Genomic DNA, 23,846 nt, shown 5'->3' with positions numbered 1-23,846 from the left:
TGAAGTCCAAATATTTTCCCTGGAATCATCCTTCCATGTATATTTTATATTCTGCATTTTCCCCATTATAGGTCAGTAGCAAGCAACCTGAATTTACAAGGCTCTTCCTATCTTACCCCTTCCATACCTCTTCTGACTCATTTCTCTCCTTGCTCATGATACTTTAGCCTCACAACTGTAATGTTTCAGTTAACTAAAAACCTGAAAATTTGTAACTTTAAAGACCTTGGAACCTTGGGGCTTTCATTTTTAATAGTTTTTATCACTATTTAAAATGATCTGGCTCATGTGTTTATCTTGTGTATTGTCTGACTGATCCCAGTTGAATGTAGTAAGCTCTATGAGAAAAGAAATCTGGTTTATTTTATCCACTGCAGAACCTTACTACTTAGAACAATGCTGGGCACATAGGAAGCATTCAATATTTGTTGACTAAAAACTAGCACTACAGTAAACAGCCTAGTATAAAAATTTTTACTTTTCTAGTTTAGCTTAGCTTAAAATAAATTCTAAATTTACTCAAATTTTAACGTTAAAATTTGCATCATGTAAATGTGATGTGTATATGTTATCAGAATCAGCAAAATAGTAAAGCAAGTTTAATTTTTAATTTATTAGAACCCAGTAAGTGATGATTTCAAAAGCAGAGTTTTCATCAAATTAACACTTAATTCGGGGCAAAAATACATTTAAAAAACCTAAATCTTAAGGCAGAGTAAAACATTATAAAACCAGCATGTCTAATAATGTCAGAATTTTAAGAGGTTTACATAATATTTTATAGCATTAACATGTTAATACAGTTGGAAATATTATCAATTGGTCCAAGATTTCTCAATTTATAAAATGTCTAGACTGCTAACTGAAGAAATTTTGCTGTGTAAGTAACAGCTACCATAAACCAAGTGACTGTTTTTATGATAAAAGAACTAAGGCAGGAAATTTCATGTTTTTCATTTGTAAAGATTTTACAGTATTAAACATAAACTATTACTAGGAGTATATTCTAGACTTAACTTCCCAACCTAACACCTGTAAGGTACATGGTAATTCCCTTTAACTCCATTTTAAAAAATTCTGTGAACTATCACATGTATTCAATTATAAGCATGACTCTACTCATAACAAAGGCATGAATTCCTTACTTTGATATGGCAGAAAAAACAATTTTAGTAAATCACTCTATCTTTTCCTGATTGCTTAATAATTTCTGAACTAAAGTCTAAGAATTTTTTTTACCTCCGATAAGTGAAAAGCCTTATTTTAAAAATCTATAAATTTCAATTTTGACTAGAACCTGAGTACAGGGTTGGGGTGGGGGCGGATTGAGAGTATTTCATGTTTATGTGCAATTACCAATAGCCCTTCTAAAACACACAGTTAGCAACCTTAAATTACTCCTTATGATCCAAACCTTTTACTTTTGGGGTGAAGGGTTAGATTTAAAGTGCTTTAACTCAGAAAACAAGGATTAGCTAGCTTACATATTCTACTGAAAAGTGTCAAAAAAGACAAAAGCATTTAAAGTAATTTTGTAAGACAAGCAAATATGAGGTTTATGGGTTCTTAACTAACATTTAGGTAATTACAAAGATTTCTTCATCTTTATTACAAACTTTTAAGCTATTTTAATAAAATGGCTGTAGACCTCACTGTACTTCTATTTATCTATGCATTAATAAAAATCTGTTAAAACTCCTTATTTAGTAATTCTGAAAAAGTCTAGTCAAATTACATCACTAAAACTACCAGAGAAGCTTTGAAATACTCACTGCAGATTCATTTCAAAGTTGATGTAGACTCTTTCAGAATCTGACACTTAAATCATGAATATATTCACCAACTTGAACTCTGAAAATATAAAAATTTTAGCCAGTGCTGGTTAAACAGTACTGGCATTATGTGAGAAAAATAAAAATTGAAAATATATTGTCAATCATGCATTTCACAATTTCATGAACTAAGGTATAACTCATAAATATTATGTCTTTGCAGGTTATTCCAACGTTCATCAGGCCTCAGCTGACAGCTTACCTGCCAAAACACATCCTCACTCACGTAAAATAAAAGGAGTAGAGAAGTGATTTTGCACACACACACTGCCCAGTGTTTGGCTTCCAGGTTCCCCTCTTTTACCTAACTATTCTAGGCATAATTTCTGGAAGAACATGAGATTGGGGGGTAAGAGAGAGCAGAACACCTGTTGGGCTAACAAGAATATATTAGTGTATAAATAGTTTTTCAGCTGAATAACTGTTTTCAGTGTGGTTAACCTATGTGCAACTTATAAACAGTACAACCTTTTTTTTTTTCCTGTTTGTCCATTTGTGTAAAGAATTAGGCTCAATAAAATGTAAAATATACATTAGTTTGCTTTAAATGCAAAGACTATAGTTTTGCTTACTTTTTTTTGGCTTATCCAAAAAGGTCTCTGCTTTAATAATACAATATGAAAAAGTTCACATATGTACATGGGTACATTCCTTCATTAAAATTTTTTGTTAACTCTATCTCAATGTATCTTTACAACTGATACAACTGATCTTTACAACAAAAGTCAAAAAAGAAAAAGTAGAAATGATTCCATTTTACAGCACTTTAGGTTTTCTGAAGTTTTCCATTAGGACTTAAAGGACATCATTTAAACGTTGCTTTCCATAGTCTCCAGGATCCATTTGAAGTTCTCGTTCTTCATCATCTGAAAGGTAAATAATTATGTATCAAGAAAATTATTTTTAAAATCACTTACAGAAATTCAATTAAAAAATTTTTTTCTCATGTAGTTTTCTCTTTTTTAAGGTAGTTTTTTGCTCATTATTTTACACCTGCAAATAGTATTCTATTTCTCAGTTGCTTGGCTAAAGAGCTAAAGTGTGTAACTATTTTGGAAGATTACTTAATTTTAACAGATCTTTTAATGACGGATGGATGCAAGGAAAGAAGGGAGGAAGCTCGACAGATATAGTCAGGAAAACTTTAGGAACCCACAAACATTGTGGAGTTGATCCTTTTATATATTATTTCTACATAGATTAAGTTCAGTCCTTTTAATTAAAACACTGGTAAAAACCATTCTGTATACAATGATGCTAAAAAATAAAAATGTTTTCTAATTATAAAATTAATCCATAGTCATCAGGTAAAAATTAGAAAATAAAAGTTACTCATAATTGCAACATTTAACATTTTAGTGAATTTCTTTGCTTCTCTTCAAAGAGTTTACCAGTTAACTTCCTAAGTGGAGTATACAAACCAAAACTTAACCTTTTCTTTACCAAAAAGAAAAAATTCATTACATCATACTGTTAAGACAGTAAGATCCTCAAAGTCACTTTGAGTAGCTATATTAAGTAACTCTATATAGTGCTTTGGAGTTTGAATTATTTGGCTATTCACAGGTTTTTCTGGGTCCTTCATGGGTATCACCTGTCACTTCACATTACTGTCAGTTTATCTACCAATAGCAACCCTTCTTTTCTAATTTTACTACAAGCTACAGGTTTTGAAATAAAACTGCTCAAGAGTATTAAAATGTTAGAATAAGAATAAAAAGTATTTCAATCAGAGCCCAAGAGGGTCCCTTTTTAGTACATGGCTTTTAAAAATGATATCTTTTGGTTTCTCCAGTCTTGAAAAATGACTTCTCGCCCTGGCTGGTGTGGCTCAGTTGGTTGAGTGTCATCCTGCAAAGTGAAAGGTCAATGGTTCGATTCCTGGTCAGGGTGTTTGCCTAGGTTGTAGATTCAGTCCCCGAATCAAGGCACATAGGAGAGGCAACTGATCAACATTTCCCTCTCACATCAATGTTTATCTCCCTATCTTTCTTCTTCTTTTCCCCTCTCTCTAAAAATATTTACAAAAAATGACTTCTTATTTTCTGGTTCATGTTACAGTAACTCAATAGCTGAGTTTGATAGATTGAGGTGTTACTATCATTTGTCTAAAAATACAATTTTATATAATTTTAAAAGTTATATATTGAATCTAAATTCACATATACACTATAGCTTTCTTAAATCTATTCTTTATGGTTTATAAGTTCTCGAACTCTCAGCTTCTCTGGTATATTCTATTGTAAAATTTTGGTTAAGAAAATGCCATGTGGTCTATGTTTCATGTATTAACTTTTCAAAATGGTGTCTTTATTTCTTCTTTACATTTATTCATAAAATAACTTTCCTGTTAAACTTACAGAAGTTCTCATTTAGAATTGCAAGAAACTGTTTTATATCATATTCTAACAAACTGATCTCATATCTTTGTTTTCAACTATAGAGAGAAAAGAAGGGGGAGAGAGAACCATCAATTTGTTGTTCCACTTATTTATACATTCATTGGTTACTTCTTGTACGTGCTCTGACCAGGAATCTAACAGACAACCTTGGCATATGGAACAATGCTCTAAACAACTGAGCTTTGATATCTTTTTATGAAAACCCCAAATCTGTTACATATAAAGGTTGATATTTTATCCATAATCATATTTGTATTTTGAAACTATCTTTGTACTTTAAAAAGTTATCTTTGATTTTACAAAGGAAAATAATCAGTGGCACCTCAGACCCATGTGATGGGACCTCACCTATAAAGAACATCTTTCGGTTAATTAAATGAAGACTTAATCACCATGAAGCAGTGGGAAAAGCTATTATGTAAAGTATCTGAAGAAATTTAACAGACAAGTTGTTGAAAAAAATACTGTTACTTTTTGGAATCCTTAAATGAGTAATTATAAAGAGAAAATAAGAGCAAAGATATAAGAATAGAAAAAATATGAATTCTGCCCTGGCTGGTGTGGCTCAGTGGACTGAGCGCCGGCCCGCAAGCTGAAGGGTCGCCAGTTCGATTCCCAGTCAGGGCACATGCCTGGGTTGCGGGCCAAGTCCCCAGCTGGGGGTGAGTGAGAGGCAACCACAGTGAGACGGATGTTTCTCTTCCTCTCTTTCTCCATCCCTTCCCCTCTCTAAAAATAAATACTTTTTTTTTAAGAAAAAGAATGCTTTAAAAAAAACAAAGAAAGAAAAAATATGAATTCTACTTCTGGCTCAGGCACTCAACAAACATGATCTAGTTACTAAACCTCTTTAGACCTCTAATTACCTTCTCAGTAGAACAGGAATAACTGCTGTTTTTGGTCTCAAAATAAAAGTGTATATGGAGGCAGTCTTCCAAGATCCTCTATGAATATAAGAAGAATTTGTTGGTCTTTATTAATTTATGCTCTTTAGCAAAGTTTTAATATGGTGCCTTCACATTGTTTTTCAGAATTTCATAGGACTTTTGGAATATTATCTTTCTTACAGTGAGCTATCATTTACATTAAGTAGAGTCCCTTTTCAGTGTAGCTATTCTACTAACAATCTCTGCATTTATCTGTTAAAGCATGATAAAATTACCTAATCAAATCTGATACAGAATAACAACCACTAAATATGATTACATGAACTAATATTTTATTTCCCTTTACAAAGAGCAAAATATGTAAATAGTTCACAACATAAAATGACTATTAAAGAAATATAATATAAAGATATACATAATTTATTAAATAATTCTTAAAGTACCTCTGAAGTCAAGAAAGGCCCACTGCCATAATGCAAGTTCTACCAAGCAGTGAGGCTCCATTAACACATGCAAATTAATCCATAGTCCAAAGTGACATTATCCTCTAAAGCAGGCAACCCAGAGAAAAAATTCTAGATTTGCTTTTACTTTTTAAATTATTATTTTATTTGACAAACACTATATAGTGTTACAGTGTGAAAGACCCTGTTCTAAATGCTGAACAAATACCTAAATCATATAATCCACATAACTGTTGAGTTAGGTAACTATATTTATCCCTATTTTACAGATGAGGAAGTCGAGGCATAGAGGTTATGTAATTCACAGTGATAAAACTAGTAAGTGGTGCAGCTGGGATTCAAATCCAGACAGTCATAGCTTAGAATAAGGCATTTAAGCACTATGTTGAACTCCCTTCCATAGATAAACTTAGTAATATACATTTCATATTCTATTAAACAAACTTGGAACTTCTATGACATTAAAGATAAAGAGTATAGGGAATTTGTAAACATCCATCTCCTTATTACAATGAAGAATAAATTTAAAGATACATCCATCAGATGTGCAGTCTTTCCACAGTTGATATTTAAGAAGCCAGGAAAAAATTTTTTTACACCAATATAAATATGTTTATTTTAGGATGTTTCAGGAAACCAGGAACTTCAAACCAAAATAAAGCAGGACTGTAAACACAGAAAAATTGGGCTTCACTTAATTCTACGAGAAAACACTGTGCAGACAGTGCTGACCCAAATGATCAATATGGATGAACAGCCATCAGAGATAAAGCTGGAACCCTTCATCTTCTTAACGGCAGAGATACTGCCCAAACCTCCACTTCATAACCCAGAGTTTTGGAGAACAAAGCCAGATTGTCTCTAGTGGAAGCCAGAGCCTCAGCCCTACAGCTGAAATCTCTAATCCCAGGTACACAACAGCCTGAGGAAAAACTCCTCCTAATACCAGAGAGAGCAGATAATTTTGGCTGCAGAGTCTCAGTGGCTGGAGTAGTTTCCATTTTCCTTCCTGGATTTTGGGGAAGATGTTTTTCAGGCATGCTGAAATCTGAAATACATTTTCCCATAATACTTGTGTTACATATAGTGATGCCACTGTGAATGTAACCACACCATTTTAGCACTGAGAAGAACAGTAGTATTCAGTACTTTCACATTACAGATGAAGAAATTTTTGCCCAGAGAGTTTAAGTGACTTGAAAAGCAATACACAGCTAATCTCCTAATTGTCAGGCTAATTAATGTATTTTTCCACTCCACTGCCTGCTTTGGCTACAAGTGCAAACTGGCCTGGAAACTGAACCATTATTTCTACACTGAAGCTATGAAGAAATGTTCTTAAATTTCTAATATTCAAACTTAACTAGGGAATAGTCATAATTTCCCCTCCCCACTTTTTGAACAGTTAATACTATACCTAAAAATTTTAAACATGAAACACTTTTAAACATGAAAACATGCTTAAAATTATTTGGGTCTCCAGTATTCCTTTCTAGTCATTTCACCCAAACTTATCCCTCTTTATTTGCTGGAGTTGATGTTCTTGCATCTTTCTGTTCCCTATGAAAATTCCCCTCGGAAGCTGCCCTCTCCTCTGCTGCTTCCATTCAGTGAACCCCAAAATGGGATAAAAATGTTAAATGGCAAACTCCAGCTCAAGTAAATTCACTTGCAAATGAAGAAACCAAAAATTTACCAATCCCCTCCCTACTTCACTGAGGATATTGTCCTAGGTCATTTCCTTATATTCCTTAGAATCAATGAATCAATCTTCTTGTGAAAGTAAAGGCAGGGTGGCATGAGGTACTGAGGACCTACAGTGGAAAGTGGCAATGAGAACTGAGGGTAGGCGAGGGAGTAGGGTACCAGAAAGAGAGAGAAGGCACTGAAGATAAATGTACCTGCTATGGATAAAAACTATGAAAATATTAAACTGAAGTTTTGTAATAAAAGTCATCACCTTTAAGATAGCCAAAATATAAGAAATTATTTTCAATTATGGTTGAAATTACTCTAAGGAAAACCTCAAAATTATCTGAGATGATACAAGAAGCCCTTCTGAAAGAAAACTAGAAATGTTTTAGTGTCAACCAAGCTTATGAGACCAGAAATTAAAGGGTTATTACCCTAGTCACAGTTATAAGAATAAAAATTAAATGAGAAAAGGGAAAAATATCAGCTAAATACTATGGGTGGCGGGGAAGAATATGAAGCCAGAAAAGGATACAAACCAAATAGGCTAAATAAATAAAAATCTCTGCCCTCTGAGAGCTTACATTCTAACTGGTAATATGATGTAAATGTAAGAAAAGGCCTTAAAGTAAGATAAAAAATAACTGCAAATAAATGTGATCCAAACAAATCACAAAAAAAGAAAAAAATGGTATAATTTATGAAGATAGATGAGGATATAGAAGAGTATAATTTATTCAAAAGTACCAGAAAGTGTTTGGGATGTTTTCAGTTAATGTCTCCTTAAATAACTCCTAACATTTATTAATCTCTTTCTATTACCAATAACCATTCTTCCAAAACTAGAATGGGCTATCAGAGCAATGCCTAGATGGAAGTCAGAGTCTTTGATTTCCTTTTTTCTATTAAATATGTAGTATTCTAGGACAACTATATTTTCTTCTGAGTTTTATAAAAACAATTTTCACAAACCTAAATAAAATTAAATTACCTTAAAAGGAGCTAAAGACTAAATCAAGACAGGTTACACTAAAAAAAATATTTCATGCATAACATTACAAAATCTAAAACATACACATTAACTTTAAAATCAAGTTTTATAGAAAAAAGAAAAGCTCCACAAATACTATTACATGATGCAAGCAGGCAGAAAACAGGCCTAAAAACTTGAAATAAAACAACATACTCTGATATGCATGCATGGGTCGGGCTGCATGCACACAGGTGGATTCTGAACTTTCACTAAGTCAAAAGCTCAAAAGTAACACAGTTAACAAGAAAAATATGTTGAATCTGTGTATTAAACATAAAACACACAAATCTTCACAAACTGATTGTTAAATATAAATTTTAAGCCTCGGAAAAAATTTCAAAAACAGCCCTTTCTATGCTGAATCAGTAGTGAAGTAATCTTATCTTCAGTGTAGAAGAGACTATTCCTTTTGTGGCTCCCTGATAACAAAAGGCTGTCTGATAAATATTTGCACCTCGAATAATGGAAATGCTTTCAAATGAGAAATTGGAAAAGAATGATCTTCTGGGGACATATTTTCCTTAGGTAAAGTCTAGAGCCATTTTAAACAATTCTAAAATTTCTCAAGATTCTGAGTTTCAAACTGTATATCAACAACACATATACTAAAAATAAAAATAATTAAAATAATTGATCTACAAATCTACTAATACCACTATCATAAAATGGTTTTCAAAATAAAATTGAAAAACTGTACAAAGTCTCTTTGTATTCAGACAGTACTGGTGCTATTAAGTGCAAAATTTCGACACAAATTCAATCAAATTGGGTTGGTGGGTTTCATGGTTACAGCATGGAGACCAGGCCCACGCTCACCTTGGACGTCTTCCTCTCCACCATCACCATCTTCTTCCTCATTGTAAGCCAGCTCAGCCTGCTTGTCTGCCTCATACTCACCTACGTTACCATCATCCCCATTATAATCCGCCAGTTTAGAGCCATGCTGCGGATCAACAGGGGATTCATTCTCATCAAAGAATCGGCCTGTGAAGTAGGTAGAGGATTAATTCCAGAGTAAAGAGAGAGAAGAAAAGAAGGAAATTGTACTGAAGGCAGATTAGAAAGTAAACAAGTGAAATTTGGCAACTTTCAGGACACTGCTTATAAAAAAGATACATTTCGTGAAGGTTATTCAAGAAAAAAGAAAAAAAAGAATGAAGATGGAAAATAACTTTTATTTAAGAATTTCTCTTTTGTGTTAATTTCAGTACTTGCTACTTAAGGTTAATGTTTTCTTCAAGAAAAGGGCACAGTATTCAGTACTGTTTTCCTCATAACCAACGACTTCTCCAACACTAGTCAAGTACTTGTCTAATTTAACACTTTATGGGATAGAATACTTTTTTACTAGATACAATACATATTTGAAATTTTTAGTCATTTATTGCTTTATGATATAATACCACGTTCTATGAATAATTTTGATAACATTTTAAATATAAAAATAAATACTATGCAGGCTAGTTTCCTTCATGAAACTAAGAAAAATTGACACACCTGCGAACAATCTTAAATTCCTTCAGTACCAGTGATTCACTATAACCATGAATTCGTTTCCAAGGAGTGAAGGCAGAGAGTAAACTATCAGAAACCCTAGCAGTATGTGCTTTGAAAAAACAACCCAAGTAATTCTGATTTATTCTTTCCCATTTACTAAAGCAGATATTTAAGTCAATGGTAGAGGATACTTAAGAAAGGTATACACATTAATAACAACTAGAAATCAAGAAGAGCAACAGACCTAACACCTACTCTAGAAAGCTATTCAACAACCAGGCTTGAAAAATAAAAATGTTAGGCAAACTAAGATCTGACTCACAAACACAAGTTAAACTCTATTTTGACATTAAATTTAAGTAGCATAAAACAAGTTTTATACCAGTCCCTAAAATATGAGATTAAATTTCTCATGATGTAAGAATTTAAGATTTTTTTGAAATTATAAAAACTTTGATAGGTCTAAAATGTTTGGAATTATATTGTAAAATTTTTTGCAATGAGATATTCAGGAAAAAATAACTTCCTTTGCTTGGAAAGAAAGGTTAAGTGCAAATGAAAAAAATTATGGAGGTATTAGTTCTACAGATGGCTCACCAATCATCGAGCCAATATATTTCTAGTTGCTAGGTGATGAGTCAATCAGGAAAATGATTAAAGAACAAATCACATGTACATAGACTTTTAAAGCAGTTGGTGTGACAGCAAAGACTGAAGTAATTGTGGCCAGTAAAAAAACCAAACAACAACCACCACAGAAACAGAAGGTCACTTCAAATCCATTCTAGAATAAGGCTGGGTATGTGCAATAAACAAATAAATGGAAATTTTTATAAAATAGTGGTAGAAAAAATAAATGAATACACAGGAGTTAAAAAGTACAAACAGTAACAAGAATAACTAAGTTACTTGTCAGAAAGACACCATATCTAATGACAGTAACACAAAACAAAACATTTTGGTGACTTTAATTATTATCTCTTACCCTAAAGATAAAATATATCATGCTAATGTAAGAAAATAAAAGGAAGATTTATAGAAATCTCTATTTTCTTTTTCTTAATATATAAATTTACTATGGCCAAAACACCTGGAGCAGTTAAAAGATCTTTATACAATGTGAAACTGCTGTTTTAAATATACAAATATTTTACTGTAGTTACAAGTGAGTTTCTCAAAGTACACTACTTCCTCCAAGAAAACATTTTCTATTTTTATCAGTTATGAAAAAGTTATTGCAAAATATAATTAACTAATATTATCAGACATGTTATATTAACCAAAGAGATGGTCCATCTGTGATTCCAACAGAATATGTAAAGTTTGTTTTTTTTTTAAGTGTCTGATGATCTGACTAGCCCTGGCTGGTTTGGCTCAGTGGATTGAGCGTCGGCCTGCGAGCTAAGTGTCGCTGGTTCGATCTTCCAGTCAGGGCACATCAGAGAAGGAAAACTCTGACTCCAAAAAACCTCTGCTGCCTTGCGGCATACCTCTTCAGGGGAAAGGCTAAGGGAGTAAACCCCGACAGAAAATCCGGAGCCGGAGTCCCTAAGGCGGTTTGACGTTGTAGTCAACACCGGCAACTCCTGTGGCGCACCTGAAGCCAAGCTGTATTGACTCCGTCTTTCCCTTGGACCCTTCAGCTGCGAAGAGAGGGGGTGTCTGCTGCATGGGCAACAGCAGACCCTCCATATCACCCTGCCCAGGCTCTGTAGCTTCAGCTTCACTGGAGAGGACACTCCAGCGTCATCGCAAGATGTCGATTCAACACGGGAGGAGACAGATACCGTGTCACTCCCGAGTTGGACTGCACAGCCATTCTCGGTGGTGCAGATAGACTCTTAAGAAGCTATACCATCGTCTCTCGAGACAGACGGCTGTCGATAGATAAACTTCAAAGACCAGTAGAAAATTAAAGGACAATGACAAATAACTAGAATATTCTCAATGACAAAAGGGCACCTCAGTCAAGAGAACTAAACAGTGTATCGTAATTCTGTACTATAAACCAGAGCAAGATAAATTATTATTTTTTTGCTTCATTAGCTCAAGGTTCATTAATGGGTTTCAATTCCTCAACTATTCTATTAAAAAGAGGGTTATATTTTTCATGACATTCTTTTAATATATTGCCACTACTATAAACAAAAAGAATCAATCTGACTTGGTTATAATAACTCTAGAGAGGAAAAAGAAAAAAGGAACTTTTACTCTAAATGAGGCGACCTCTTTTTATAGCCTTCATCAACTGGTAGTATCGGCTTTGTACCATTCGTTTGGCAACAAGCACATTCAACTGACTCCTGCACTATTCAATTTAACACCTACAATTTTGACTATTTCAAGTATCCCTGAGTGTCCATTACATGTGAAAACTTAATCTGTTGAGACATGAGTTAGACTCAAGAGTGCTGGGAGGGGAAGAGGGTGTACAAATTGTGACAGAAATGTTACTGCAGGCTTTCCTCACAAAACAATATACAGGGAAAACTAGTGACTGGCTTTTGAACTGTTTACTTTGATTTCACTATCAGGAACATTTTGGGGCAAAAAGACCATACTTATTATGCATCTCAGGGTATGGAACCTCCATGTAATAGACACAGGAAGGAATCTGTTAATTAACTGGACTTAGGAAAGGTAAAGAAAAACAGAGGAAATGAAAGAAGCATGGTAGCTAGAAATTATGGCTAACACCATCTGAACAACTTGACCACCCCCCATTCCCAATGCAAAGAAGTTCAACTTCTCTTTCTGCTTCTTGATATAATTGACAAATTGTCTTTTTGTTATTTTTTTCCTTAAGACTAATTCTAGAAGGGGAAGAAATAAAGAAGAAGGGAAGGAAAACACACAATTCAATTACTTCAAGGTCAAATACTTTTCTCCTTTGCCTCTCCCTTTTATCTTACACCAAACTTACTGGACTAGCCCCAGCACTAGCATAGTATAAAGGGCTTGAGGTGGGAAGTAATTTGCTAATTTGGGGGAAGTAATACCAGGCATGCATTACATATGAGGACAACTATATTAATCTTAAGTACATTAAATATTCTGATATTCCACTTGAACTTCAGTATTAAATATTCTTTAACATTCAGAATGAACAATGCTATAATGTAATTAACCAATCCTTTTATGCTAAGCTTGATTAATGGCCTTTCTGAATCCATATCAAGAAAATGTCTTCTTAAAACAGTATGGTAAGACACTGAAGAATGGAATAAACCATTTCTTCAAATATTTCACAAAAATCTTTCTTTTTAATGTAGCATCATGACTTCCATTTTATAAAAATTTAACAGATTTTACTATTTTTATTATAAAATATTTTCAGGTAAGCAAAAAAGTATGGAGAATATAACATCAATGTTCCCATCACCCAGAACTTTACCAAATTTTAACTTTTTTGCCATATTGTTTCAGAACTTTCAAATAAATAAAATATTACAGATACAATTAAAGTTTCCTGGGTACATCTCCTTAGCATTCTTCTCCTATCGCAAAAATAACTTCTATCTTAAATTGGTTGTTAAGCATCCCCATGAAGGTTTATGTATTCATTAATAAATAGTATTAAATGATAGGCTTTTGAACTTTAAATATACGGCATCTGTGCAGGAAAAGAGTTAATTCCGCATGCCTGGGTTGCTCAATCCCTGCACATTCCAAAGAAATGCTTGTCTTCAAAATTGGCCCTGGACTGGATCCTGGCAGATAACTTGAGGAGTCCTGCCTGATAGGTGACTTTTAAGACTGAGGCCTTGAGCCATGGTATACCAGTTTGACTGGATGAATTTATCCTAACAAAGTGATTTATGGTGAATACTTGTTTTTGCTAGGTGGACAAGGGGAAGGCTAGAGTCTGATTAGCTGAGCTCAGTCATTTCAGCACTGCGTGACTATATGAGGGCACTACCTGACTGATCCCCCAGTAAAAACCCTGGACACCAAGGACCAAATTAGGTTCCCTGGTTGGCAACACATCACACGTGTTGTCACACATCTTTACTGAGAATATTAAGCACATCTCCATGCAACTTGAGGGAACTCTTGAAAACTTGTGTCTCCTTTCTCCTGAAACTCACCCCACGAGTCTTTCCCATTTACTGGTTTTAATCCGGGTCTTTTCGCTGTACTAAACTGTAACTGTGAGTATAACAGCTCTTTTGGGTCCTATGAACCCTTCTACTGAATCATCAAGCCTGAAAGTAATCGTGGGACTCCCAACACAGCATCATCTTGTATCTATTCTACAACTTACTTTATTCCTTCCACATTATGTTTTTGAGATTTATCCATGTTGATAAATATGGCTTTGTTCATTCATTTTAACTCCTACATATGGTTCCACTGTATATATGGTATATACTATGATTTATCCATTCTCATACCATTAGAATGTTTGTAGGTACATATTAGGTTGTAATTAGTCTTTTGATTAACAAAGGTTCCTCATAAAGTCCAATTTATCATTTTTTTCATTTATGAATAGTTTTTTGTTTTGTTTCTTTTTTGTTGTTTTTTTTTTGGCAGCAAGGGTACCTAATATTTGGTTTAAGAAATCTTTGCTTACTCCACATCACGAAGATATGGTTTCCTCCTAGAAGTTCTAATTGTTTTCAATTTTAAATCTGCAATCTATCTTGAATTTAAGACTGTGTATAGTGTGAGGCAGAAGAGTAAGGTTAATATTGTTTCCATTAGGCTATTCAACTGACCCAATACTGTTTATTTAAAAGACTGTCATTTCCCCCATTGCACTGCAGTATCAACTTTTTCATAAACCAAGTGACCATAAATATGTCATCAGTTCTGGATTCAGTCCCATTGGGCCATCTGTCTATTCTTGTGCCAATATCACATGGTCTTAATTACTTTATCGATAAGTTTTAAAAGCCTTGATATCCGGTAGTAGAAGTTGCTAAGTTTTGTTTTTATAGACTGTCTTGGCTATTCTTAGTTCTTTGCATTTCCATACAAATTTAAGAGTCATTTTCTCAACATTCCACCCCCAAAAAGTGCTGCCGGAATTATAATGGGATAAACATTGAAATTCTAGATGAAGAGTCTTTGAAGATGGTGGCACAGGTAAACATGGCTCACCTCCTTGCACAACCACATAAAAAATACAACTAAAATATAGAACAACCATCACTCAGAACTGTCAAAAATAAAGCTGAATAGAAGTCTGACAACTACGAAATTAAAGAAACCACATCCATTGAGACAGGTAGGAGGAGCACAGATACAGAACAGGCTGGTCCCTCACCCATGTGTGGTGGATAAAAATTCGGGAGGGGTATCTCAGGAGCGAGGAGTTACGGCCCCACACCAGGCCCCCCAGCCCAGGGTTCCAGTGCCAGGAAGATAAGTCCCCACAACTTCTGGCTGCAAACACTAGCAGCGATTGAGTTGGTGAAAGAAACTGCTGGAGTCCCAAGTAGTTCCTCTTAAGGAACCCACATACAGACTCACTCAGACTCACTCCCTCTGAACTCCAGCAATGGGGAAGCAGCTTAGAAGGCACCACTGGCATAAGGAAGAAAGTCAAGTGTCTGGCATCAAGGGGAAAGCTGGGTGACAGCCTTCTCCCAGACAGAAAGGCGGCCATTGTCCCTTTTCTGAACCCTCCCGCTATAGAGCCACAGAGCCAGCAGGCTGGTGCCATATCTGAGACTCAATCAACCTTGCTAACACTGTTTGCCCCGCCCTGAAAATCCCCACTGACTCCCTTCCACCCAACTTATGGGTCCACCGAAGCTGCTTTGCCATATGAATGGCTGGTCTTGGCTCATGCTTCACAACTTCCTAAGTCCTCTCAAACAAGCAACAGCCAGCTTCAATCAGCCCTGAGCCCCTGTACCTCTTGCTAAGGGGACACAGGCCCTGGACTAGCAGCAACCAGCCTAGATTTACAGCTTGGCTTCTCCTGGCAACCTCCAAGCCCAGTGCAAGTAGCAGCCACCTCAAATTGCTTTACAGCTCAGGCAGGGTGGCCCTTGGCCTGAAGCACCCAGGAAACCCCAGAGCCTGTACACCCATGGACAATTACAAACCACATTGGAGCACCACCACCTTGCCCCTGCACAGCTGATCCTCCACAGAGGGCAGAGGTTGGTGGTCAGTGGTCACAGCCAGTCCTTGCAGCTGACTGGCCTTGGTAAATCCCTCCCGTTGATCTGCCAATGGTAATCAAAGCTCAACACAAAAGGAGGGTGTACTCAGCCCACACGAAGGGTGTACCTCGAGTACCCAGCTTGGGTAATAGAGGAAGCTGTACCATTGGACCCTACAGGACACACTTACTACATTAGGCCATGCTACCAAGACAGGAAGTCATAGCATCTCAACCTAATACATAGAAACAAACACAGGGAGGCTGCCAAAATGAACAAAGAAACGTGGCCCTAATGACAGAACAGATCAAAACTTTAGTAAAATAACTCAACAAAAGGGAGATAAGCAATGTATCATATACAGAGTTGAAAACAATGGTTATAAAGATGTTCAAAGAACTTAGGACCTCAACAGCAAAAAAAAAAAAAGATTCAGTCAGAAACAAAGGATACACTAATTGAAATAAATAACAATTTGTAGGAAAACAACAGTAGAGTGGATGAAGTCAAGAATCAAATCTATGATTCGGAACATAAGGAAGCAAAAAACAACCAATCAGAACAAGAAGAAAAAAGAATTTTAAAAAATGAGGATAGTAAGTGTAAGCAGCCTCTTGGACAACTCCAAGCATTTCAACATTTGCAGCATAGGGGTGCCAGAAGGGGATGAGAAAGAGCAAGAAATTGCAAACTTATTTGGAAAATAATGAAAGAAAACTTCCCTAATTTGGTGAAGGAAATAGACATGCAGGTCCAGGAAGCACAGGAAGTCCCAAACAAGCTAAAATGAAGGAGGACCACACTAAGACACATCATAATTAAAATGCCAAAGGTTAAAGATAAAGAAAATCTTCAAAGCAACAAGAGAAAGAAGTTACTTACTGGGGAATTCCCATAAGATTGTCAGCTGATTTCTCAAAAGAAACTTCGCAGGCTAGAACGAATTGGCAAGAAATATCCAAAGTCATGTGAAGCAGGGACATACAGCCGAGATTTCGCTACCAGCAACGATATCATTTAGAATTAATGGGCAGATAAAGAACTTTCCAGATAAGATAAAACTAAAGGAGTTCATCATAACCAAACCATTATTAAATGAAGTGTTAAAGGGACTTATTTAAGTAAAAGAAGAAGAAAATGATGAACAATTAAATGGCAACAAATATGTATCTATCAACAACTGAATCTAAAAAACAAATTAAGCAAACAAGAAAAAGACAGAATCATTGATACAGAGAGCGTTTTCATGGTTGCTAGATGGGAGGGGGGTGTGGGGAAAATGGGTGAAGAGGTAAGGGGATTAAGAAGTACAAATATGTAGGTACAGAATAGCCATGAGGATGTAAAGTACAGCATAGGAAATCGAGTAGCCAAAGAACCTACGCATAAGCCATGGATATGAACAATGGTGTGGGACTGCCTGAGGGTGTAGTGGGTACTGGGTGGAGGCAGGCAAAGGGGGAAAAACTGGAACAACTGTAATAGCATAATCAATAAAATAATTTAAAAAAAGAAATTCTTGATCAATTTGAGAATAATTAACGTCTTTAAAATACCAAGCCTTCTTGTCTATGAACATGAATTTATTTACAGTACATATCTAATTTCTGTTAATATTTTATAGTTTATAGAGATCCTTGTGACTATTTTGTAAGATTTTGTCAAGGATCTGATGTATTTTATGCTATTAAAAATACTTTCTATTTTAAAATTTCACTTTATATTCTGTTGGTGACATATAAAAATACAATTAATTTTTATATTAACCTTGTATCTAATAACTTTGCTAAATACATTTAAGGTTGTAGATTTTGAATTTTCCACATACAAAATTATATCTCTAAGTAGCAGCAATTTATCAGTTTTATTTCTTCCTTTCCAATATCTATACCGTTTATTTCCTTTTCTTGCACTTTATTTCATTGAGTAGGACCTATAGTGAAAAGACAAATAGAAGTGATGATAGATAGTGGTTATCCTGGTTTTCTGGATTTCAGGGGAAAAGCTTTTGATAGTTCACCATTAAGTATGATGTCTGTTTTAGGATTCTTGTAGATACTCTTTATCAGATTGAAGAATTTACCTTCTAATCCAGTTTGTTTAGTTTATAATCATGAATACACACTAAATTTCCTCAAATGCTTGCATGTACAAAGGCTATTAATTTTTTTCATACATTTTACTAAGGTGGTGAATTACACAGACTGCTTTATAAATATTAAATAACCTTGCATTTGAGAATAAAGCCAACACAAACATGTATATCATATTTATCTATCTGTGGAGTTGATTTGCTAATACTTTATTCTATGTTAAGATGAACTATAATGTAATTTTCCTTCCTCATAATATTCTTAGTTTTGCTATCCAACTTATGATGGCTTCATAAAATGAGTTAGGAACTATTTCTTCCTTTTCAATTCTCTGGAAGAGTTTACATTAAATTCGTTGTATTTCTTCCTTAAATGTTTGGAAGAATTCAGCAGCAAATAATCTGGACATGAAAATTAGGTTAAGCAAAGGTTTTAAATTACAGATTCAATATCTTAAATAGACATGGAACTATTCAGATTTTCCATGTCTTCTTGTATAGAGGTGTTTTTCTAGGATATTGTCCATTTCTTCTAAATTTTAAAATGTTTTGGAAATAATTCACAATACCTTAGATAATATCCTCTAATATTGTTATTTGTAGGATCTACATTGATGCTTTTTTCATTCTTGAAATTGATAATCTGTGCCACCTGTCTTGACCTCTGTGCTAGAGGTCTTATTTTCACTAGTCTTTTCAAAGAATCCATTTTTAGTTTTGTCGATTTCATTGTCAATTTCATGTAGTGATCCTGAATTCAGTAATCTAGCTAACCTCTCTTATTATCTCTAGCAGTGTGTCTTTTGGGGTGTGGTGAGACTCTTGATTATCTATTCAACTTAATAGTTATTGGTTTACTCAGGTTTTAAAATCTTGAGCCAATTTTAGTAATTAATAACTTTACAGAAAATTATACATTTGATCTAAGTTTTCAAATTTATTGTCAAAGTTTTAAATATTTTATTGTGATTTAAGTTATACCTCTTTGTTGTTCTGAATACTATTAATCTTTTTATTTTTCTTCATTAGTATTACTAGAGGTTTGTTATCTGGTTGTTGTTGTTGTTGTTTTGCTCCTAATTATTCTTTATCTTCCTTTTCATTTATGACTGCTCTGGTCTTTATTTTTTTCTCCCCTCTATATTCTTTAGGTGATTCTTTTTTTCTTTCTCTAAACCCAGATTGTCTGGGACCTAATCCTGACTCAGCTATTTACTAGATAAGTAATCTTGGAAGTGTTATGAAATGTCTTTGTGTCTGTTTCCAATCTGTGAATTAGGAATAATGATAGTACCTACACATGGATTTGTTGTGAGTTTATATATACAAACACTTTAGAACAGCAACTGGTACATATTAACTACTCCAATGTTAGCTGTTACTAGTATTGTCATCATTAGCAGCAGTAGTATGACTACTACCATCACTACTATTATTACTACTAGTATTTTTTAGTTGAAGTCAACTCATTTGATTTTAAGATTTTTTTTTCTTAATGCTTTTGAGGTCATAAATTTAACTGTAAATACTACAGAGGTATCCCTCACATTTTGATATGTGTGGTATTTATATTATTGTTCAGTTTGTAAATTTTGAAATGCCTGTTATAAATCCCTCCAAATAAGCTATTGAGGTGAGGGTTGAATTTTTAAAGTTTATAATACAGAAGTTTTAAAACACTGTTCATGATATAAATTGTTTGAAATTTATTAAGATTCTCTGTGACCCAGTATCAAGCCAATTTATGTAATTGTTCCATGTGTGCCTGAAAAATGTTCTTCTCTTTATTAAGGATCTATATACATTATATACTTGAATAAACTTGATAATTTTTGTTTCAGTTTCTATAGTCTTGGCTTTTTATAAGTTTCAACAGAAGTATATTAAAAATTTTCACATTAATTATGTGGTTGTGAATTACTTCTTGAAATTGCATCAGTTTTTTGTCTATTTACTGGCTGTTTTGAGATGATTATTTCCTCTTTACAGTAGATAGTTTCTCTTGTTATTATAAAGTATCCTTTCATTTTTTTTCTGATTTACTTCAAATCTATTTTGTCAGTTATTAATACTTTACATCAACTTTATTTTGATTAATTTCCACCAAGAAATATCTTTTTTAAAATTACGGTGAAATATACATTACATAAAAATGTCCATCTTAACCATTTTTAAGTGTATAGTTCAGTGGCATTAAATGCATTAACATTGTTATGCAACCATCAGCACCATCCATGCCCAGAACCCTTTTCATCTTCCCAAATTGAAACTCTGTATTCATTAAATAATAACTCTCCCTTCCCCAAGCAGCCCCTGGTAATCACCACTTACTTTCAGTCTTTAAGAATTTGACTACTCTAGGTACCTCATATAAGTGGAACACTAATAGTATTTATCCTTCTATGACTGGTTTATTTCACTTAGCACAATAACTCTAAGGTTCATCTATGTTGTAGCACATGTCCAAATGTCCTTCCTTTTTATTTTTATTTAATGTTTATTGTATATTTTTCATTACCATTTTGTCCCCTTACACCCCCCTCCCCCAAGCAATCACCACACTGTTGTCCACATCCATGAGTCCTTTTTCCTTTTTGCTCAAAAATATGTAATGTTTTACGAATTTGAGTGTCATCCTTGCACAGAGGCCATGATAGTCCTTCTCTGTATCATTCCAATTTTAGTATATGTGCTGCCAAAGTGAGCACTTTCCTTCCTTTTTAAGGCTGAGTAATATTCCACTGAACATATGTACCACATTTTGTTTATACATTCATTCATTGATAAACACTAGGGTTGCTTCCACCTTTAGGCTACTGTGAATAATGCTGTTATGAATATGGGTGTACAAATATCTATTTGAGTCCATTTTCAATTCTTTTGGGCATATATCCAGAAGTGACAAATATCTTCTATAGTCCTTTTATTTTCACATTTTCTATGTTTATGTATTTAAGATTAAGTTGTAAACACTATATAGCTAAGTTTTTGTGTCCTTTTATTGGCTGCTTTTAAACAGATAACTTTAATCTACTTACATTTATCATGGTTTTTGGTAGTATTTGACACCTTATTTCTTTGATTTTAGTGTTTAGAATCCTTTCTTTGTTTTTTTCTTCTTCTTTTCTTTCAATATTACCTTCTTGTCCTCCTCTACCCGCTGTTGGATGAAAGCAGTACACTTTATTTCAATTATTTTACTGATTACCCTTAAATTTGAAATATACCTGCTTTATAAATTTTTCTAATAAAATTTCAAAGTATTCAATATTTCTATCCTCTTTCTACACAAGACATGGACCTTCTCATTTTATCTTTGAATGCTCTTTTATTATTATTTGCTATTTTTTTTGCTGTCTTAACACAAAAATAGTTTTCTCAACTAACTAAATTTACCAACAGCTTTGATCAACTTGAGCTTCCATTATTTTGTAGCTGTTACATTCCTCTTCAATTTCTTTTTACTAAAGAATAACCTTTACTTTTCTTTCATTAATGGTCTATGAGAGGTAAATTCAGTCTTGTGTAACTTAGTATGTCTTCATTTTGCTCTTGTTGTCTTCATTATCTGGTATAACTTTCTATTTTGGCAACTATTTCCCAATTATTACATGAAGATATCAATCCTTTATCTTTTGGCATTCTATTTGCTGATAAAAAGTCTGCTTTGAATATAATTGTCACTCCTTGGAAATAACATATTTTCTGGTATCATTTAAGATATTTTTCCCTTAATTTTTGGATACTCTGATATTTTCCTACAATGCTTAAAAGCAACAATTTTCTTCATTTATCCTAATTGACACTCAGCAGGCATATTTTATCTGAGAACTCATGTTTTTCTTCAATTGCAGAAAATTCTAAGCTCTTCAAACTCTCCAAAATTCTTTTCAAGAATTTATTTCCTCCATTCTCTACACAAAACTCCTATCACACATACATACATCTTTTGTTTCTCTTAATGACTGTCACATATATGATATATATTTGCCTCTAAAATCTGTCATCTCTCTGTCACTCTGTGCTACATTCTGATGACTATCTCAATACAAGCTTCCAAATCCCTTTAGTCAACTATGTTCATGGTCTACCATCTCAGACACTGATTTTTTATTTCAATGATTGTACTTTTCATTTCTAAAATGTATAATTGATTTTTATATCTACCTCTTTTTGTTTAATTCCTGCTTGTTTCTTAATCTCTTCTTTTTTTGAGAAGGTTATGTCTTCATCTATCCATTTGAGCACCCTTAAACATATTTAGTTTATAGTAGACTGTTACATAAAATTATTTTCATGTTTCGGACTTCAGGCCAAGATGGAGGCATAGACTGACACGCTCTGTCTCCCTCTACAACTAAGAAGGATTACAACTACCACAAAACTAAAAATAATAAGAAGTTCCTGAAAATAAAGCTACATGAAAGTCCAACGTATGAAGTCATAAACAAGTGGTGCTTTTCCAGACGGGTAGGAAGTGCGAACCTGCGGCTGAGAAAGATCAAACTGTGCTGGAGGCAGCAGCCGCAGCGGCAAAGGGCAGGGCCTGGTGCGCAGACGCCTGTGTTTGGGGGGAGGAGAGAAGCGCCTGGGAGCTGCCCCGGCCCCAGCTGCAGACCAGATCCATCGGTTCTCGATTCCAATGCCTGGGAAGGTACACCACATTGGAATGCGGCCCTGTTCCTCAGCGGAGAGTAATAGCAGGAATACATCTTGGACCCCCGCCCCCATGCAAAGCGTCACAGGGTGGTGAGAAAGGTCGCCAGGTTGTGATGAGCACACAGGGCTCCGCCCAATATGCCATAGGAGGTGTGACAGCCAGTGCCCCACCCAAGAAGGAAGGAAACAAAACGGTCAGAATAGCAGGATTAATGATTGAATTACCAATCACACAGCTACGGAAAAAACAAATGAAAACCTTGACCGATGAACAAATAGTAAATCTTTCCAAGGCTCAGTTCAGAGCAATAGTCATAAGACAGCTTACAGACCTAACAGCGGGGCTGAATCAAGACAGGGAAGGAATGAAGGCTAGTTCTGCTGAAATGAACAAAAATACATACAAGACAAGTGGTGAGGAAGGGAAAGGCATGGATCAAGGAACAAATGGGAACATAGGGAGGGAACAAACAGTCAACCAGTGCAGAAAGAGGAAACAAAAAGTGAGAAATATGATGAGAGGCTCAGAAACCTCTGGGACAGCTATAAGCAATCAAACATGCGAATTATCAGATTGCCAGAGGGTGAAGAAGAAGAACTAGAAATTGAAAAATTAGGTGAAAAAATAATGAAGCAGAACTTCCCTAACTTGGGGAAGGAAATGCCTTATAGGTCCAAGAAGCACAGAGAGTTCCGGATAGGCTGGACCCAGGGAGGACCACACCAAGACACATTATCATCAAAATGTCAAAAATTAAAGATAAAGAGAGTCTTAAAAGCAGCAAGAGAGGAGAGAAGAATTATGTACAAAGGGGTCCCAATAAGACTATCAGCTGATGTCTCAAAGGAGACTCTACAGGCAAGAAGGGCTTGGCAAGAAATATTCAAAGTAATGAAAATCAAAAACCTACAGCCACGATTACTCTATTCAGCGAAGCTGTCATTCAGGATAGAAGGGCAGAGAAAGTGTTTCCAGGACAAAGTAAAACTGAAAGAGTTTGTTAGATCCAAACCACTGTTATATGAGATATTAAAGGGACTGAAGGAGGATCAAAACTATGAACATTAAAATGAAAACGGTATCACAACAACCAACATAAGAACCTAGGGAATCGAAACAAAGGCAAACTAAGTAGACAACAAGAGGGGAAAAATAATTATAGGTACAG

At 34.6% G+C, this 23,846-nt stretch overlaps 1 protein-coding gene and 1 non-coding gene across 6 annotated transcripts in view; both read right to left on the bottom strand.

The window, feature by feature from the left end:
• Window positions 1-593: 593 nt before the first annotated feature.
• GOLM2 (golgi membrane protein 2) overlaps window positions 594-23,846 on the bottom strand; it is a 132,411-nt gene continuing 109,158 nt past the window's right edge. Inside the window, exons 9-11 of one of the 5 annotated variants that reach the window (XM_090270524.1) lie at window positions 9,127-9,294; window positions 5,101-5,178; window positions 2,582-2,698 (exon numbers count right to left, since the gene is read on the bottom strand). In XM_090270524.1, coding sequence (XP_090126650.1) covers window positions 5,138-5,178; window positions 9,127-9,294 — 209 coding nt within the window. In that variant the 3' untranslated portion in view covers window positions 2,582-2,698; window positions 5,101-5,137. Of the gene's footprint in view, window positions 2,699-5,100; window positions 5,179-6,278; window positions 6,634-9,126; window positions 9,295-23,846 lie in introns of those variants that run through there. The other 4 variants (XM_090270523.1, XM_090270526.1, XM_090270522.1 and 1 more) reach the window with 4 other exon arrangements.
• Window positions 20,619-20,726, bottom strand: LOC150016391 (U6 spliceosomal RNA). Its single transcript, XR_016510167.1, has one exon. It is a non-coding gene; the product is annotated as a U6 spliceosomal RNA (small nuclear RNA).

The sequence above is a fragment of the Furipterus horrens genome, unplaced genomic scaffold, assembly GCF_987537825.1.
Source record: "Furipterus horrens unplaced genomic scaffold, mFurHor1.1.pri manual_scaffold_3, whole genome shotgun sequence".
Lineage (NCBI taxonomy): Eukaryota > Metazoa > Chordata > Mammalia > Chiroptera > Furipteridae > Furipterus > Furipterus horrens.
The sequence above is the reverse complement of the archived record's forward strand: the minus strand, read 5'-3'. Positions and strand labels throughout refer to the sequence as shown.